The sequence below is a fragment of the Cyprinus carpio genome, chromosome B3 (genome assembly GCF_018340385.1).
Source record: "Cyprinus carpio isolate SPL01 chromosome B3, ASM1834038v1, whole genome shotgun sequence".
NCBI lineage: Eukaryota > Metazoa > Chordata > Actinopteri > Cypriniformes > Cyprinidae > Cyprinus > Cyprinus carpio.
Genome location: NC_056599.1, coordinates 25017552 through 25038525, shown reverse-complemented (window position 1 = coordinate 25038525; position 20974 = coordinate 25017552). Strand labels below are relative to the sequence as shown.

At 37.2% G+C, this 20974-nt stretch overlaps 2 protein-coding genes across 4 annotated transcripts in view; both read left to right on the top strand.

Moving 5' to 3' along the window:
* Window positions 1–4372: 4372 nt before the first annotated feature.
* nat15 (N-acetyltransferase 15 (GCN5-related, putative)) lies at window positions 4373–9351 on the top strand. Of its 2 annotated transcripts, none has more exons than XM_019075455.2 (7): window positions 4373–4604; window positions 5368–5491; window positions 5582–5711; window positions 7345–7441; window positions 7544–7778; window positions 7897–8079; window positions 8169–9351. In XM_019075455.2, exons 1-6 carry the CDS (start codon window positions 4478–4480, stop codon window positions 8051–8053), a joined length of 870 nt encoding a protein of 289 aa, XP_018931000.2. In that variant the 5' UTR covers window positions 4373–4477; the 3' UTR covers window positions 8054–8079; window positions 8169–9351. The 2 variants fall into 2 exon arrangements, with proteins under 2 accessions (XP_018931000.2, XP_018931005.2); XM_019075460.2 differs by having other exon boundaries at window positions 4466–4608.
* Window positions 9352–9799: 448 nt separating this feature from the next.
* LOC122136560 (calcium-regulated heat-stable protein 1-like) overlaps window positions 9800–20974 on the top strand; it is a 16578-nt gene continuing 5403 nt past the window's right edge. Inside the window, exon 1 of one of the 2 annotated variants that reach the window (XM_042720382.1) lies at window positions 9800–9946. The gene's annotated coding sequence lies outside the window, so the exon portion shown is untranslated. Of the gene's footprint in view, window positions 9947–20593; window positions 20615–20974 lie in introns of those variants that run through there. The other variant, XM_042720381.1, reaches the window with a different exon arrangement.

Below are 20974 nucleotides of genomic sequence, written 5' to 3'. Positions count from 1 at the left end.
TTTACTTGATACGGGCCTGTTAATTAAGCTTGCAAAGTTGAACCAGGTTCAAGTACAAGAAGTATAAGAATAACAAGAACTTCCTCAGATGGGTGAAAACTATGAGAGACACTTTCCTTATCATAGCGTTTTTAAATTTTTGTCTGCATTAGATGTTCCAGATCAAGATTGGGTGCTCAGTGTAACTGCATCCAGAATGAACTAACTTAATCAAGGATGGTTACTGGCAACGCATCTTTGGCCAGCAATTATTCAGCTAGCACTTTAAGTGGACCATGCACTGTATGTCTGAATACAAGGTCTGCAGGACTGAATCCAAGGGACTCCTGCTCTGCTTCTCTAATGGCAAACATTAAAAATGGCAAGCCTTTTGCCCAGTCTTTTCCAATAGAGAGACAGTAGGTCCGCAACATTGTTTGGAGTGTTGGTGGAATCTTTCCATTCTTGGGATTGTGGGTGATATGTGCTCAAGACTACATGCCTGATTCCGAAGTTAACGTCTGAGTGAACAGACTCAATGTAAAATTTTTACAGTTTGTAAGATCCTTGGTAAACTAGCCTGACTTCGTCATACTCATATTCTAGGCAGAAAATGTTGTGGGCGGGGTTCGGGCTGGCACCCAGGCTATTGGTAAACCAAACATGGTACAGAATTAAATCAGTTTCCGGATAATTACTGGTGCCTTGATAGAGTTCCAGGTAATAGCTTCAGGACAGCGTGTGGCTGTACACATGATGGTAAGAATGTACTCGTACCCTGATTTTGACTTTGGTATTGGACCCACACAGTCAACCTACATGCACTCAAAGGTTTCTCTCATAATGGATATGGGCCATAAAGGAGCGGCGGGAAGCTACTGGTTTGTTTTACCAGCTAATTGACAGACAGAACATGATCAGCAGAATCAACTACATCTGAATTTCCTTGCCTGGGCACGCGTCACTGCACACACAGGAAAAGCAGCAAGAAAACACTGGGCAATTTTGAACAATCACTTTCGTTAAATTCGCTAATTAATACCAGGCATGGAAAAACATCTGCACCTGCGAGACTGTTACCCAGGATAACATCTACATCTGCACCAGAATAATTATACAGTGACAGTAACTGTTCTTCCAGAATAAGTGCCTGGACTGCCCCAGTCACACACACAATCACAGATCCACCTTATTCAGATGAATAATAAAAAATACAATCCACCATAAACCACAAACAACTTACACTCAATACTAACAGTAGTGACATTAGCAACATCACCTAATGTGTAAACCAAAGCTGTACTTTTAGGTCGTGAAGCAGCAACTTTTTGTTTCCAAGCCCTACAATCGGAAATGAGATCATTTGGTTCAAGACAGAAGAAGCAAGCTCGTTTACTGTTCAAGTTCACATCTGCACCAGCCTCATTCAAACTCTGAGGCACAGCAGTAGGGGAGCAAACAGAAAGAGGAAATGACCGCACCTTAGGCACAGGCCAGTTTTTCAGGTTCAGATAATTTAGCTCTAATTGCTGTAATTTTAAAGCTTGGTCTGTCTTCACCTCTATAATGCGCAGCTTAAGAAGTCATGTTTCATGCTTCACTTGCTTAATCCCGAGCCTATCACGTAACACATGCTTTAATGTTTTTGTTGTTGTTGTTGTTGTTGCTTCCCTCGAATAGATGAGTCTCTAATTGTCACCAATCTTGTTCAAATAGAGCCCCTACTTGTTATGTCTCCCTCCTATCTAGGGGATTAGGAGGGGAGGTAACAAAGGGAAAACCATAAACAAAACAAACAAAAACAGTTAACATGAGAAAAAAAAATCGAGAACACTTACCACAACTCCCTAACAAAAACACGGATAAAAGCAGTATTCAAGGAAAAACACACTCTCTTCCTAAAGCTTCCCTTTTAACTTAATTTAATATATAAACAAAGAAATAAAAAGAACACATGATCTTCTACTTATATTTAGCTTGACAATAAGCAAATACACAGACACAGTTTAGCTCTATTAGCCACTGATAATACACAACTCAGAATCTCAGCTTGGCAAACTATTATTATCCACCACAGAATTCAGTCTGGAGCAGGGGAGATGCGTGTCTCTCTGCACTGCTCTCTTTTTTTCTGAACTCTTTATATTGTGGCTTGATGACACCACAATCCTCAAAAGAAAAGGGAACACCAGACACTAGATATAAGAAGCTCTGAGGTGTGAGTGGGCTCCTGGCTGAGCTCTGAGGCATGCTCAGGGATTTCACTCTCTGGAGTAGACTTGGGGTAATATTGGGTTCTGCTGAATATGACATTAAGTGGCAGATCAGTGGGTGTTGCTGCAGCTGATTATCTTTGTAAAGGTGTCCTCTCTCCCAGGTGAACCTAAAATATGTGGAGGATGCAAGGTAGTCTAATAATTATAATATGACTGCATAGTGGACCTACCAGTACATCTTCAGGAGAACACTGAAGAATATATGCATAAAATGTTCCAATAGGCATAACAAACAAGGCTAAAACATGAGAAAACAGGGAAAATGAAAATAAATAAAAAATACAATCATTACAATTTAAGGAAATATAATTTTAAAAATGGTAATAAATGAATAAATAAACCAAAAATAAATAAATAAATAAAATTATTTAATTAAAATTGCAAGCCTTCAATAGCTTATACTTTGAACTGCTGTTTGTGTACTGAACTCATCTGCACAGTGAAAACAGCACCTACTACAGTCTAAGAACACAATGCCCAACACAGTGTTCAGATTTTGATACTGTATTGCTGATGAAGGGCACCATTTGGTGACCCTGCGGTACAGACCAAAATGCTCTCTAGGATCCCTGCTGAAAAAAACAGCATATGCTGGCTAGGGATGTTTTGATGCTGGGATCCTATTTTATGCTGGTCCTTTGCTGGTTTATGTGCTGCCAGCATAAACCAGCAAAGGACCAGCAGAAACCAGCATCCCAGCATCAAAACATCCCTAGCCAGCATATGCTGTTTTTTTCAGCAGGGATATAAAGCAAAGGAGGTTACACGTGACCAGAGTGAATTAGGAGAACATTATAGTCATTCTGTCTCAAATGGATTTTGGTAACCATTTATGCTGCCTTGTCAGATTTGGTGACCTGATGTATGTCCGTTACTGTTCACATCAGACCAAATGCTTTCAAGGACATAAAACAGAGGATGTTAGACATGACCAGAGTGAATCTGGAGTAGCCTTACGGAAATTATCCATGTTTTTACTACAAATAAAACCAAAAAACCATGATGACTGTAGTGGTACAACCACAAATTAACCATGGTTTTGCTACGCTAACCATAGTTTAACCATGGCATTTGTAGTAAAACTGTGGTTATACAAATGGTAATCAATACGCAAAATAAAAAAAAAAAACAATTGAGTGGCAACTCAGAGGCACGCTCTGCCAAGCCACTGGCACAGAAGCCTTTCATGTTGCGTGTTCAAGTCCTGCGTGGTACAACTCTGAGGCAGTCGTGGCCTAAAGGATAGAGAGTCTGACTTGTAACCCGAAGGTCGCGGGCTCAAGTCTCAGGTCCGGCAGGGATTGTAGGTGGGGGGAGTGAATTTCCAGCACTCTCTCTACCCTCTCAATACCACGACTGAGGTGAGACACTTGAACAAGGCACTGAACCCCCGGCAGCTCTCCGAGTGTGTGTTCACTCTGTGTGTGTGTGTGTGTGTGTGTGTGTGTGTTTGTTCACTACTCACTGCTGTGTGTGTGTGTGTGCACTTGGATGGGTTAAATGAGGAGCACAAATCCCAAGTATGGGACACTATACTTGGCCACATGTCACTTCCTTTCCTTTTTTTCCTTTCCATGGTTACTGCATTTTTACTACAATAAAACCATGATTATTTTTTGTTGCCGACTGATTTATGGGCGCGATAAACATTTCATGAAGCTGTGTACCCAACCCGTTAAAAAAAAAAATATTTTCAAATTTCTGCATAACCCCCAAAATTTTGTTTTTTGGGGAACTCTCTGAATCTAGGCCCTTCTCACTTCTCAGGTTTTGCAATTTCTTGCCAAATTTTACATTCATAAATGTACATTTTCAAAGAAAACTCCTTCCTTTTTATTTTCAGGAAAGATTTTGACGTGTATGTAAACACTTAAGAAATTCTTAAGTAGGCCTGCTTCTTGGGATAAAAGTAAAAGAGAAGACTCTTTCATGGTGTGATTCTTATAAGCTAACGTAGTATACCTTGGATTAATGTTTGTAACCCTCATTGTCTTTTGATCTTATTTTGTTTGTGTATTTGTATCTGTTATTATTTTACTGCATCATAAAATAAATAACATTTAACGAACGTGCCTGTGTGATCGAGTTAAAGTTAACAGGGACAACAGCGCCCACTACGGTCCCAGAATCGGGTGTTACACCGGAAGTGTCTGGCCAGAGTTTGTCGAAGTGCTAACGGCTACGCTAATGCAGTTCAGAGCGCATTACGATTCTCTGACTGAATGTGTCATCTCCACCTCGGACACAGATTCACACACTATCGCCATGCTACCGCAGCAGTGAACCTTCTTCACGGCAATAAAAAGAAACGACTGCATATCCTTCTGCTTATCCGAGCGGTGAAACTAGGCAGGTTAGGAATTATAGATCAGCTAATAATTCTGCATGTAGCTGTTAGCATGTAAACAAACAAAGGAAACGCGACCGACAGATTGATTATTTGAATGCACTGCATTCCCACATCATGCGATTAGAGATTTTTTTAATCTTCTAATTATACATTTCTTTTTCAGTTGGCTCTGTAAAATCAATCTGTTTTGACAGGCAGGAGTGCTAACTAGCCGCTAGCTTGTGAGATTATGAAGTTGTCGTTCAGTTTTGGCGTGTTTAAAATTACTCAACAGTAAAATTACTCAACAGAATTGAATTTTCTGTTCCTGAAGCTTAATTAGATTACAATGAGGTTACTGTAATTGACGTATCTTTATGTGTCAGTGTCAACTGTGTGGTATTTGTTCATTACAGTTTTTTAATTTGCTTATTTATTACGGCAAACATGTTTTCTGTTTACTTTAACATCGTGTAGTATGTTCTGTGTTTCTTTGCAAATGACATTTGAGAGAAAACTCTTAAGTAGCATGCTTTAGCTCTTATATTTCTCCTCAAAGTGACAACATCACTGGCAGTGAGATGATGATAAACAAGTAGCTAAAAGCTTTTGAAAGCAAGTCCTTGGGCATTATTTTTACATATACTGTCCGCAGTGTCCCAGTTCATCAATCTTGTAACACATAATGGACTGCTCAGTACAAGTAATGGTTTTCAAACTGAGATGCCTGTTGTTCAGCTTCTTTTGCACTTCTGAAATCTTCATCTGAACTCGTTCTTTCAGGTGTGAATGACCGAATGACCGACGTGGTGCCTACCACCGCCCTCAGTGAAATAAAGCTCCGCCTCCTCTGCCACGATGACATAGAGAGAATAAAAGTGCTCTGTGGAGAGTGGTTTCCCATTGAGTGAGTGCTGGAACATCGAACCAAACCATCCCTTTACACAGGTCAAGTACAAGTCTAACACGCTCTGTTATTGGTTTGCTTGTGTTTTAGGTATCCAGACTCATGGTACCATGACATCACATCAAATAAGAAGTTCTTCTCTCTGGCTGCCACCTTTAGAGGTGGGATCGTAGGGATGATCGTGGCAGAAATAAAAAGCAGGACGAAAGTGCACAAAGAGGTACAACTTTCATATGTATGTTAAGTCAATGACACAAAGAGGAAAAACTGTGTTGGAATAAAAGAATGCTTGTTATAATGGTGCAATATATTCTGTGCTTACATCCAAAAATAAAAATGTGAAAATGTACTTACCCTCAGGCCATCCAAGATGGAGATGAGTTTGTTTATTTAACAGAACAGATTAAGAGAAGTTTAACATTACATCACTTGCTCACCAATGGATCCTCTGAGGTGGATGGGTGCCGTCAGAATGAGAATTCAAACAGCTGATAAAAACATCACTATAATCCACACCACTCCAATTAATCATTAAGATCTTAAAACCAGTCCTCTGTCCATAATATTTTTTTTTTCTCCAGTAAAAATGTTGTCTTGCCTGAATCGAGAGAGAAATATGCACAGATCAAGAACAGCTCCAAAAATAGTTCTGATTAAATATGTCAGTGGATTTTTACGTGAGAGGGACAACAGGGTTGGACATTATTATTATTATTTTTTTTTTTACTGTTGGAAGCTTCATTATGAATTATGGACTTTTTAAAGTTAAATCAGTGGCAAAATAATGGATTTGTTTCTTACAAACAAACAAACAGATTTTCAATTCACAAGACATTAATTGATGGACTGGAGTCATGTGGTTTATGATGATGTTTGTATTCTCATTCTGACGGCACCCATTCACTGCAGAGGATCCATTGGTGAGCAAGTGATGTAATGCTAAATTTCTTCAAATCTGTTCCCACCAAGAAACAAACTCATCTACATTTGGATTGTCTGAGGGTGAGCACATTTTTCAGGAAATTAGTATTTTTGGGTGAACTATTCCTTAAGTCTATGAATATGTGAGAGGATTTTGTTTACTGTGTTTATGCTATCGAATAATACGTTTTTGAGAAGTAAAATGACTTCAATGACCATCTACAATAGTTCCTCTGGAGCTTTGATGTAAAGGATCCTAATTAAGATCATCTGACATATCCAAAGCCTTTTTATAGCAGGTGATTAATTAGGTTACAGACTAAATTTCTGCACGTGGCAAAGGATTTGACCTTCATTAGAAAGGATTTTACCTCTTCGTGGTACAGTTATGTCTCCTACTAAATCTGCTTCAAGAAAAACAACGAAACAATAAAATCTTATATACTTTCAGTAAACCCATGCATGATGAGTACTATACATCAAAACAAAATCCCTTTAAAGAAAAAAAATTAAACACAACAAACACAATTAAACACTACAATCTTACTCAAACTATATAAAACAGACCAGACTATATAATAGACAGAATATAATATACAGTTCTGCTATGCACTTAAATAAAACAGTAATAATAATTGTAAACTTTCTGCTGAAAATTCAGCTTTGCATTACAGGAATAAATTACATTTTAATATATATTAAAATAGAAAAAAGTCATTTTAAATTATAATAATACTTAAGAATTTTGGCATTTTTAATCAAATAAATCCAGCCTTGGTGAGCATAAAATACTTCTTTTCAAAAAGAAAAAAAAATCTCCCTCAATATGTCAATCAATAATAACAAAATCCAAATCAATACTTTTTGTTATTCCAGTGTTATCCCAGCTAACCATCTGTGTTGCTAGCTCAGCATATACTTCTTTCCACCAGGATGGAGACATCTTGGCCTCCAGCTTTCCTGTTGACACTCAAGTTGCATACATCCTGAGTTTAGGGGTCGTGAAGGAGTTTCGAAAACATGGAATAGGTGAGAGGTGACGTTTGTCTCACCTATTCTTACAAACTGTGTGAACAGTATTCAAACAGTTTGAAAGATCACTCATAGATATTTTTTTCTCTCTCTTTGCAGGCTCTCTGTTACTAGACAGTCTAAAGGAGCACATCTCCACCACGGCACAGGACCACTGTAAAGCCATCTACCTGCATGTGCTCACCACCAATAACACTGCCATTCACTTCTATGAGGACAGAGACTTTAAACAGCACCACTATTTACCCTATTATTACTCTATACGAGGAGTGCTGAAGGATGGCTTCACCTACGTCCTCTACATCAATGGCGGACATCCTCCATGGACTCTCTTATATCCTTTTCAAATAAGTGCAGCTTTGATGTTAATAAGATACGTCTTTCAAAAACATTCAACCAACAGTAGTGTATATTCCCAGTTGTCTTATAGTGTTCCTTGACTCACTCAGCACTGATTATATTCATCATATAGGTTCGGCACTGGCCAGTCTGAGCCCCTGCTCAATTCCTCATATAATCCAACAGCAACAACAAAAACAGCCGCGCAGTTTTCTGCCCTGGTCGGGCATCTCTTCCAAGAGCGGCATTGAGTACAGCAGAACAATGTGAGGGTCGTCAGGTCACAACAGTGCAGGGTACGCCTGACTCATCCACCTCACCTCTTTCCCACTCTTACATGTCTCATTCATTTTCTTCTAAGCTCTAATGATGTCTTATTTATCAGGTGGAAGCGGTTAATCTGTTTGGGTCACATCAGATGCCGAAGAGGATTGTGAAGACTGATATCAGATCTCTCTGGTCTCGAGCAGTGTATTATACTTGTATATTTTACATGTATATACTGTACCTATATATACTTTAATTAATATATGGCTAGTCATTAGTAGATTGCCCTCTTAATATAAACTCTCCACTTCATGCCTGTAATTCTGCTGCTGTGTAGAACTATTCTATTGTTTATCCAGATTTTTAATATAAATAGATCTTTTTTATTTGTGCCTGTTCTATATAGATGATTTTAGGGTTTGATGGTAGAAGTATGCATACTTTTTAAATTTAGTCACTTTCATGCATGTGTCAAGCACTAGTGTTTGTGTTTTGTGCAGGAACACTTTGACACTCAGCATATATTTTAGCCCCCAGTTTTAAGTGAGATGAGTTTTAATAACATTTGCACAGAGGCAATGAATGTAGTGTTGCTATGAAGGGAAAATAACACAGTTACAGACAACCCTCCATCTCGCCAAATGTGTACTGTCAAATTTAAATGTGAAAACTCTTTAAATTCAGATAATCTTAATTTAGCTAGAGAGTTGCATCCTGCCATTCCATGCAATGTACTTTCTGTTCTTTTAAAGGGGAAATAAATGAATGTTGAGGGGGGGTTATGGGCGGGGGTGGGGATGCTTGAATTTCGGTATGTTGTTGTGAATCAGGGATTTACGCACAAAATAAAACATATTGAAAAATAGATCACTCCTGCATTGTGACTTACAATATCAAAAATGTTATTTATCTATGTTTGACCATCCATTCATGATGTCTTTGATGAAACACTGGTTTATCGGCAAAGGGTGTTTACAGAGAAACATTTCTGGGTGATTACATGAACAACCTTACAGAAACTGTTCTATCATATGTAATTGGCCTACTTGTATTTGGAATTTTGTGTCTTATATTTCTGGATCTGTAAAAACAATTTGAGACAATTTTTTGGAAACAAAATCGCATGTATGAATAACTGTTTTGAACAAGTTGTCAGTATAAGTAATAGAACCACTGTCACCTTGTGCTTTTGAGTTTGAGATTGTGTGTAAATCTCCTACAATTATTATCCAGCCTGTTTTTAATGTTGCATTCTTGTGAACTGGTATATTGTTGTGTTTTACATTTCATTGTGTTCATTTTTTTTTTTTGTAAAGAATCTAAACGGGAAATGTTTTACACTCTTATAGTAAAAAAATACATTCTGAAGAGAGGATGGTCGACATGTAGGTGACGTGAAATACTGAAAAGATTAACTGAAATGTTTTTCTTAATCATACCTGATAGTCTCTGAATTGTGAAGCACCCTCTAGTGTTCACTCAGAGGGGATTTTTTTTTTAATGTTAAAATGAATTTTATTTGTTGTATTGCTCTTGTCCACTTGCATCCTTCCATTGTCTGTTCTTCATTTTTGAATTGATTATTCATTCATGCATTAAAAGCATTTTGAGATGACCTAAGAGAAAATAAATAAACTTAAGATTGTGCAAAAACCTTTTGAATAGTAGCTGCTTATGTTACTTTTTGTTTACATTTCAAACTCGGAATGTTTGAGGTTTTACGGTAATTGTCATTCAATGACGTGATTTTGGACGGCTTCGGTGTAGTCACGCCTCTTTGGACCCTCATTCAGAGTGAGACAGAGACCAGCGAACGCCAAGCAACTTCTCTTTTCGTTGTTTACCGTCTACAACAGTCTTCGATTGTTTTCTTTGGCTCGTGCACATTTGCTAACGGTGAGTGATGCTGTGATTCTTGTTAAAATGTTACATCCAGAAAAAGTGACTTGTTTTTTTACGAAAGTGAAAGAAAAGGCACTTCTATGTGTTCGTGAATTAATCAAGAGATTATTAAATGAATTATAACGAGCAGTGGTCGCTGTTTAAAATCTGTTAAACGTGTTATTTTTATTTTATTATTATTTTATTTGTTTACCTCAGTGTAAATGCTGAACATCTTTTGGCGGTCTTCGACTTTAATCTGTTGCATCTTTGCACGATCATCGGCATCGTTCTACTTTCTTGTTCATTACTTTTTAAACATGTAACTTAAGGTTTCAGATATGATATATTGTAAGAAGTTTGAGCAAAGGAGCGAAATAAAGTGGTTTAATTAATGCAGAGAGGGACTATTCGAGTTGGTGAAGGGAGGGAGGGGTCAAAGCTCGTCGAAGTAACAATACAAGTAAACATGTGCCATAATTCTAGGAAATATACAGGAAAAATGTGTGTTTCGTGTAAAGAAGGTGTTTTGATGGTAGACTTCGACTATGATTCTGATACATTTGCCTTGGAAATCTTTGGCTGACTCAGATGTTGACATAATATTGCAGTGTTGAGGCCAGATGACAGTGAAAAACAGATCCTAGATGTGCTCTGCTTCTCAGTTTTGTTTTACCAGAACAAATGACAATGTAACTTAGTGTTCTTTATTGCTTTTGATTTAACGCTACAAAAAAAGGGTCTCAGTGTTGGGTTGATAACTTAATTTTCAAGAACATTGTTCAGTACATGAAGGTACACGGGATCTTTGGCAAGTCTTTCACCTTACATACATATGTTGAAATAACATCTTGATTAATGCATTACTTTAGTGTAGGATAAGACGTATAGCTATATTTTTCAACATAAATGTGCTTTTCCGTTTTGAAGAATCATTTTTTAAACCCAAAATGAAAATGATATGTTCTCCCTTTTCTGCTGAATGCAAAAGTAGACACTGACTGAGGTATTTGCAGGCCCGGCGCCAGGATGGCATAACTGGGGGCCTACAATGCACCACTACAATGCGCAATGACAAAACACAGACGCGCCCACGTGCACACATATAGAAGTTTACTAGTTTTTTAAAGATATTTTAAAACGCTCCCTGCATGGATTAAAAATACCTTTTATAAAATTGCATTTTTGAGGGACAAAATTATTTTTTTTCCCAATATACTTCGCACGAAATCGAAGAACAAACTGATCTGACGTCATTTCGAACAAAATCAGGCCAAAAATCAGTACATTTCAGCAATTCAAAACCGCTCACCAAAGCGAACTTTCTGGGGGAGTTCATTTTACCTTTGAGCTACCATTGGTCCGTGGCGATCAGTGGGTGTGTTCTGGAACTCCACCCCCAAACGTGCGTTTTTTTCCCCCCGGGTCATTTCTCATTCAACGGAGGTCAGGGAGGCGAACAACACCGCCAAGTCACTAGCAATATAAATACACTGTGTTAAATAGCTAAGCTGCCACAAATATTTCAGCACCTGTACATTCGTCCGCGGAGAGACTTTAAAGATTCAGAGAAAGCTTTTAAATCTTAGAAAGAAATTGCAATGAAGCTTGGTGCAGATGACCTGGAGTTATGCAAAAGCGACACAGAGAAACATCAGATGCAAGTTTTCCAAAGCCATGCAAGGAAAGAGTAAAGATATAAGGTAGCAAGTACCAAATACATGAATCAAAAAAGCTATACAACAAATCAAATGCCACAGCAACAAACAATAAAATATAAAACAAACACAAAAAATCAAAGAGCCATATTGTTTTCCTAAGGAAAACCTTTGTTTTTATCAAATCATGACACCACAAAATTTAAAAAGGTGCAATAATTTATCCAATTTAATAAAATAAATGAACACTAATAAAATAAAGTAGCAAACAGGTTTGTGTTATTGAGATGACGCCAATATTTTTTTCCACATGCTAAAGTTTTCAGACTATGAGCCATTCACACGTCTTGACTGTTGAGAAGTGAGATCAGACAGTGTGACATGATCATAAAAGGACTAAAAATCGCACCGCGTGCTCCCGGCTTTAAGCCACGTTAAGGCCAAGTCCCATTTCATTAGGCTACATTCACGAATAGCCTAATGTTAATAAAGCTGAATGTTTACTTGCAATATAAAGACAGATAAACATTACTAAAAGCTATTTTAGTTCAGGTTCAAGTAGTTCAAGTAGGTTTAGAACGAATATGAGTAATGTTACCTTCAAGTCATGTCGGAAAGGTTGTATTTACAGCTTGAACGCACATGAATGCCACCACAAAGTTGGCCAGTGGGTAAACTTGAGATTTTCTTTTAGCTCATAGTTAGGGGTGTGTCAGTTGGAAAACATAGCAGATACAGTGGTACGATTGTTGAAATTATTTAAATTATTAGTATTTTTTTTTTTTTAACTTGATGACAAAACTAGCTACAAGATACAAAATACAATTATTATGATAGATTTTTTTTTTTTTTAACTTTTTATACAAAATACAATTATTATGAAAGAATATATAACGATTAAGGTTAAAGCCTAATAAAAAAACATAAAGCAAAAACACACTTGATTCAGATTGTTTATGTATCATTATGTAGAAATAGATTTCCAAAATATTTTTATTTTTTGTAAAAAAAAAAAAAAAGAAGTCTGACCAAAGTGATGCCTGACATCACAGTTACGTCTTCCCAACTCGTAAATACAAATTTCCTAGGAGGGCATCATCATAAGGATCATTGATTGTCTTAGGTGATCTAATTTATGGTTTTTAAGTGCATTATTCTTGATTTGAGAAAGCAAAATGACTACAAGGGGAAAAACTACAAAGAAAAGGCTGATTACATTGGAGATTACATTTACAGGCTGATGTCTATTTTCCCCAATACTGAAGTCATAGAGCTTAAAGAATCCCAGTGAAATGGTGCCACTCAGATGAGATGTTTTTGTATTTTGAGTTGGCTGATCCATTTTTTCATTGTTTTGAAAGACAGGAAAAATGATTGCATCATAACGGGGTATACTTCTTCATTTCTTGTCTTGAAAATGATTTTGTTATTTACTTGTTTCTACCTAGACCACTGGGCCATGCTTTCAGTTACGTAGTTCTCCAGTTGGAATATTGGATTTTGGAAAGTGACAGCTTACCCCATTGGGACCTTATACAGACAACTAGAGGTCATAGTGTACTGAATCTGTTACAGTGACTAGAAGAAATACTTTGTGTGACCTGGTATAAAAGCATTGATTTAAGAGGATATCTCTCTGTATAATCCAACCAGTGAGTTAATGGAGAGCATAATCCAAAACTGACACATGCCTGTTTTAATGTAGTTCAAGACATGAGGATGGGAATCTGATCATCTGTTTACATAGACTAGCACAATCTGTTCCTGTTCAAACTGAAGTCTAGGCTCATAATCAGTAAGGAAAAGGATAATGAAATGGCAAATTATGTTAATTGTTTCTAGAGAAAGCACCTTGAGGTTTTGCTGTCAGAGAATACCATTGAGATGTAAATTATAGTTCAAAGCCTCTTGACAGAAAAGATTTGGCCTTTTCAACTGTGCCAGTCATATACTTCTCGTATTTTGCAAGCACCACCATGTGTGTGACCTATGCCTTTCATATCTTTTAATATTGTGCAATCCCAACCTTAGCCAACCAGGACCAAGTGGGTTGAATCTAGTAACTGGTGTAGTCCGCCTGTTATTTCATGCTATTTCATTTAATGATATTTCATTTTGTTTGTTGTTGCGTATCAGAGAATTTCATGAAAGCTGTTCTGATCAAAAGAACCATGCAGTGTTCAGCTGCTTGATCTGTGATGCACTATTTCCAGATATTTGCCTTTCGCAGGTTCTGGAAAAAACTACCAAATGACCAGCCTTGAAATATTGTAGCTACTGAAAAGAACCAGTATCCAAGATACGTATACTTTAAGTACACAAGTCTTTTCACTGTCATATAATTGTAATAATATGTTTTAGCATCAATATTACTTAGAATTACTTAGAAATCTTTAAAAATACATTTGTTTCTGAAATAGGCCTATTTCAAGGACAACAGTGACCTAATATATATATAATTTTTGTAAGATTTATTTTTTGGCATTTTTTGCCTTTATTATGATAGGATAGTTAGGTGACAGGAAGCCAGAGATAGATGCTGACGGGATCAGGAAAGATTCTCGAGCCGGGACTCGAACTCTGGACGCCCGAAGCACATTATGTCAGCACTTTTTTTTTTTTTTTTTTTTTACTGTACAAATAATTGCAGCCTTCCTGAGAAGAAGAGAATTCTTTTAATACAAAATATTACAGATCCAAATTTGAACACTATGTGTGAATGTTATGATAAATGTATTAATAGAGCTATTGTAATTATTATTATCATTATTATTGTCTTTTTTATTTTATTATAAAAAGGTAAGTGAGCAACTGACGATTAACACCGTTTCAGTGCAGATTTTCCTCACGCTTTGGACTTTGAACCCTGGCGCCGCGAGCTCGTGCAGCATTGTTTGAATACATGCAATTTGTGCGTGTATTAGACAACATAATGTTCTGCAGTTTATTTAATTAAGGCCATTTCGCAGTTTCAATCATCATACAGTAACCAGCAACAACCACCCCTTCCTCTTCTTACTGAAGACATGCAATGCAGTTCTAAACATCCTCTCGCTGTCGGTGCTTGTAATGATAACAATTTATTCAGTGTTTTCGTTTATTCGCTTTTTTGCTATTTTCGGGCAAACAATTTTGGTTGTAGTAGAACATTCAGTGAATCCCCAGTATTTATTTTATTTGAAGAGTATGGAGTTTGATGCTGATACAGAAATAAAAGTAAATAAATCTGTTAGGATGAATGCACATAAAAAGCTTTTTTATGTTGTATTTATAATAGCTGTATTGTTGGAAACCCATCAGTCCTGGGAAGAGGAAACTACCCTACCAGTTTTGATTGATGAACTGTTTCCTGGTTGTGTCCTTTGATTGAACAAAAGGTCCCTACCTCCCCGTTTTCCCTCCTGCTAATGCTTGTCTCAAGGCCGTTTGGAAATTTGGATACGTTACCAAAATTTTCCAGTCATAATTTGACATTTCAAATGTGATCTCCACCCTTCTGAATCTTGCAAAAAACTAAGCTTTCCCTGTTTCCCCATCATGTAGTCTGCATTTCTAAATAATCAAAATAGGCATGTTGGTTTTTGTGGTTAGGCCTGATGTGTTTGTGCACAATGTCCAGCAGTGGCATTTTGTCAGGATACCTGTAATTTAGTTTATGCATAGTTTATGTATTTTCATTTAAAGGGATAGTTCACCTAAAAATGAAAACTGTTTACTCACCCTCTTGCCGTTACAAACCTGTATGACTTTTCCCTTTGCAGAAATATCATGAAACAGACAAAAAAGTCTTTATAAATTATTAGTAAATTTAAGTTGTTATTCTATGAAAGTCCCAGCTCATTAATTTTTTTTAATTATTGGAGAACTGCTCTTTTAAGCACAATCACCGAGTAAAGTTTCTGTTTATTTAGGGAAAATGATCCCTTCGATCCCTTCTAGGCACCATGTTTTCTTGATGATTTCAAGAAGTATTATTTGTCTTTCTGTTCCATACATTAACAATGAAAAATGTTTAAGCTTGCTTAAACAAGCTAGCAGGTCAAATTCACGTGTCTCTTGTACGTGGCTTTACAAAAACAGGAAATGGCATGTTGCTGTAACTGCTGCTGCTGGCATTGAAGTATATTCTGCAAAATGAAAGGACATTCCTGAATGGTAGAGAAGCTTATGACTCAGTTATTGATTAAAAAAAAAAGATTGACCACTTTTCTGAATACTGTGTGAAATATGTCCGCACATTGTGCTCAAATGTTTTGTAAAACCAAATATTCTATAAAACAAGTTGCCTCTCAGGGTCTAATATATGTCACTGGAGGAAGTTGTTTGTACTCTCTCATTCATGCTTTATTCAGACTTATTGAGGCTGTAACAGAAGGATCTGAGTCGGAGCTGACCTTGCACCCTGAAACTGTGGGCTGGATTCGATAGTGTGCCGTCACTGCGTGTAGAAGCCTCTATTGAGACCTGGCAGAGGTTTTAGTCATTTTGTCATTTATTGTCCTTTTAGGCACATTATTTCATTTCCTGCAGGCTATGATGCATGCAAACTCTTTGTTATATTCATCCGTCAGTTTATATCCATTTAGCATGTTGTCCTCAGGGAAAACATGGGCAGGAGTGGGCATGTTATTGGACGAATGCAGCTGAGGTTGGCGTGATAGTTTTTCTGTGCAGGTGTGATAATGATTGTTGATTCCATTACGTGGTGCAGTTTTGTTAAGTGTATCTCTTAACTCACGTTTTGTTGGAAATGTACATTCATTGAATCCTTAAAAGGCAATGAAAGCAGTGCTGCTCACTTCCTGTGTACTTTACAAACTGAACCTCTTCAGGTGCTTTCAGCCCTTGAGTGCAAACAAACGGATAATTGTAACCCACGCAACATTCCCACCTCCAGACGCGTCAGACTGTCCCTCTCCTGGACATGTCCCACAGCTGTTCTGTAGCCTGGCAACTCACCATCCAGATGGAGAGCGTTTAGATTCCCTTTATCTCTCCATCACTGCCATATCCATAATCTCCACCTTCACAGAAGCACCGCCCACCAACACGGGCTACAGATGGAGTGCAGGAGGGCCGCCAGGAGGGCCGCCACACTTCCTTATTAAAGAACAAGTAGTGCTTGTATCCAAGCACACTGTTGCTGGTGAGTAGCCGGGTCACGTCAAGGCCAGAGATGAGGTTGATTTCAAATCTGCTTGTTATTAAAGCTGCTAGATCAGGTGCAGATTATTAAATCAGCAGTTACATACCGTACATAACTCTCTGCTGATGACGTCTGGAGGGAATATTGTCAAGAATCTGTGTACAGGAAGACAGAGTTTGTTTGCGGCCTTTGGATGCTTAATTTATTTTGTATCATTTGTATGCTTCATGTAAAGAGTATGGTAAACATTTGAGCTGAAAACTCTAGAACGTTACCCAGCTAACAGGAAATGTTCTCCTTTCTTGGGCTAAGTAAGTAGTAAGTAAGGTTAAAAGAATGTTTTCAACAAATTTAACTGGTCTTTAATGTTCTAATAGTGTTAGCATGTAATTGTTATTATTCCATATAGAACATTTCTGTTTTCTGGGTGTTTGTCTAACGTTTTAAAAAAATTTACTACTTGTTTCAGAGAACATTCAAAGTAACTTTCCAATAAGAAAATGGAATGAAAAATAAATTCTTGTAAAAAATAATCCAATATATAACACATTTGTACAGTTTATAAAAAAGGAGAAACTTTGTTTTTTTTTTTAAATAAATTTAAGAAAACTGGACATTTTGGACATTTTCATAATCACTGGGAACATTAGCAAAACCTTCTTAGAACATTTTTTTTTTAGATGGTGGCATGAACACAGAAATGTAATTTTGTGACCTTATTTCGTTTAACTAGTTGTTGTGGGCAGTTCTCGAAAGTGTTTCGTCATTACTGTTTTGACATATGTTTCCTGTTAGGTGATGTAAATGCAAATGTACTTTCTGGCCCTGCTGCATTCCCTTTTTATGGGTGTGCAGTGCTTGTGCTAGTATTAAGTCTTATAGTATAGTAAGTCCTTATTGACCTCAAGGCCTAAATTGAAATCACATTTTGTCTATAAAGACCTGCTCTCTTGTGCTACAGTATATTGCATACTGGCATGGCATAGTTTAGCATTCCTGTTCACAATATGGCTTAGTGCTCCTATTGTGGATGGCTAGTGGCAGACAGAGTTATTTGCCTACGCAGGCAGACTTTTCAACAGCCAACTCTGGGTAGAGGTGGAGTTGATGGAACATTCCAGTAAATTCAATAGCTGACTTTAGTGTGGTCTGTGCACTCATCCTGAGGTCACGTCTTCCTCCCTCTGGTGACCTTTCACTAAAACCTGTTGTTTGGTTTTAGACCTCTTTGGAATGGACAAATTGTCTACCAGCTAGTTTCTCTGTGTCCAACCATGCAAGTAAATGTTTAAAAGTTTGGTGTCAGAAAGATTTTTTTGTAAGACATTAACACTTCTATCCAGAAAGAATGCATTGAATCAATCAAAAACAACTTTAAAGATATTTGTAAAAAAAAAAAAAAAAAAAAAATCAGTTTAAAATAAATGCATGTTTTTTTTTCTCTCAAACAATCCAAGAAAAAGCATGTTTCCACAAAAATATTAGGTAGCACAACTGTTTCCCACATGGGTAATTACAATACTTTAGCACAGAATCGGCTTATTAAAATCCTTTCTGAAGGATGCAGACTGGAGTAATGGCTATTATAAAATCAGCTTTGTTATTACAGAAATAAATAAGTTTTTAAAACATTAAAATGAAAACCTCTTATTTTAAATTGTAGTAATATTTCACAATGTTACGCTTTTTAATGTGGCTTTGATCAAATAAACACAGCCTTGCTGAGCATTAGTGACTAAATGGTACAGTACTGTATAGACATCGATTTTTATCCATTTATTTTGACTTATAGGTGGAGCTAGCAATTGCAAGCTAGCTTTGAAAGCATATCACTCTCCAAGCACAGTGAGAGACTGCATTTGTAGAGGGTTAAATGCATTACATAATCCTAACCAGCAGCACAGTGAGAGAGTGCATTTGTAGAGGGTTAAATGCATTACATAATCCATAATGCGGTCAGAAAACATTACAGTAGAACGTAAACAACATTACAGTAAAAAATGCCTTCCATCCTCGCTCGGCTTGCTATAGTGTAATATAACTCACTGATGATATGTCATCTGATGATATATCATGTCATCTCATCATCTGTGTGAACAGTGTGTGCGGAGGTTTGCAAATACATATGTTGACAGGCAGGTAGCACAGCCTATCCTAGCCGAGGGAGGGATACGAGGGATATGATTGGACGAACATTTTATGGTCCCACGTCTTCCATAGATGATAGAAATACTAGGGATGGGCATTTTTGGCAATTTCTCATTTTGATCATTGATGGGTTTTAAAAATGAGTCCTTGAGTACTTAAGGGCCGGGACGTGTGTTGGGGGCGGGGCATGGCCGTAACTGAGATAATGAAAATATCTGAAGACTGTTATGAAAATGAATGTTAAAAATATAAATATAATATGAAAACCTGTCTATAAAAACATGAACACATGATTAGAACACTGTTAGATTATGATTATGATGCAGCAATGTTATTAAACATAATAACTATAATTATAATAACTGCTGTTTTATTACAACATCAGTATTTAAAAAAAAAAGAAACATCTAAAAGCAATATGACCGTCTCAGATAACTCAGTCAGTATTATCATTCAGGGCATTGCATTTGAGCATGAAAGTAAACGCTGCTACTAATATACAGTAAATTCAGCATGTTAATAAATGTTAATATCCCAACGCACCCTATGTTAGATTAATCAGATATGTATGTAGCTAACCCAGATATAACTACGTGACTTCTCTCTTCTCACATCTATACTTTGGACTGGATGCTGTGGCCAGCTAAACAAGGAGCACTGCCCAAAATGCTGCTATAACTAATCAGAAAAAAAAGGTTTTTCAAGGCCGAGTACTCGATCGCTTTTGCACATCCATAATAAATACAAATAAATACATCTAGACCACTTAACTTAGTGATTGCTATCGGGATGTGAAGAGACTTTCAACCAGCAATTTAATGATCCAAAAATAATACAGAAAAGCTACAAATCAAGGTATACACAATACTGCTTATTTTAAATTATTTAAAAAAAAGTAATACTAAACAATAATAATAAAAGGTAAAGATCATATGACCTATTTCTTAACCATAAATTAAAAACTTAACATGCACAGTTTTTTTTATTGCAGAGTAATAATCCCCTCAATATCTCCTTTAATGTGTTGGTTAGAAAAACATTCTAGAGATTTGAAATTATTTGAATAGTAATAACATCCTTATATTCTCCCTAGTGTCTTTGTTTTCATTTCAGCAGGGTGCAAGAGGGAAATATCACACCCTTGCTAGGGGGTCCTCAAATATTGTCTTTGGTAATAGGAAACTCCATGTGGAGTGGCAAAGGTTGAAAACGACTGCTGAAGAGTCTGCTTTATATGAACAGAAATCCTTGTAACATTACTGTGGTAATATCATGGCACAGTGACAGTAATACCATGGTGTTTTAATATGTACTGTCCAAATATGTTGATTGACAAAATTCATATATTGTGGTATTTACATTATATTCAAAATGCCAAAACCATGGTATGGTTTTGTATATGATGGAAGTTTCTTCCTCCTGATGGTCCTTTTCTGCTGATGTGTATGTAGAACGAATGAGAGCAGATGTGAATGTTCACCCATGCATCAGTACCCCAGCACACAATCAGCGCTGTATAATTGGCCCTGGCTTTCAAACACTCACTGGCCTCATTTTCTGTTTATGGGGCATGCTGAGCCTGACAGCAGAAAGCTATAATTGCAGTGATGTAATCCATCTGAAGGTACAAAGGGGCCCTTTCTCATCCCGCATCTCTCGAGGGAGCCGTTGGTGTGTTGCCATGGCAGATCCACCCGGGAGTGTCTGGAAAGCCGCTTCGCCACTTCTTGGGTGCGATTTGAAATAATCAAATTATTATTTAATATGTTTTATTGCATATAAGGAACATCTTTCGTGGTCATCCCGGCCGCTCTTGTTATGATTTGTGTGGGCTGTAATGGCCCAGAGGAGATTAATGACAATGGGGTAGGGTGTGCGATTATGCATTTGGTGCCATTTCCTGCTGTGATTACTAGGGATGCTTGACCCTTCCTGACCCGTTCATGTTAACATGCAGCGCTCCAGTGCCCAGTGCATCACTTAACAGATACAACAACCAAGTCCTGCTCAACAAGAAGGATTGAACCTCTAGTGGCCTAACCAAATGCTCTGCCAGCAGAGCAAGTTTGTAATATCTTCCCGGTCAGGGTG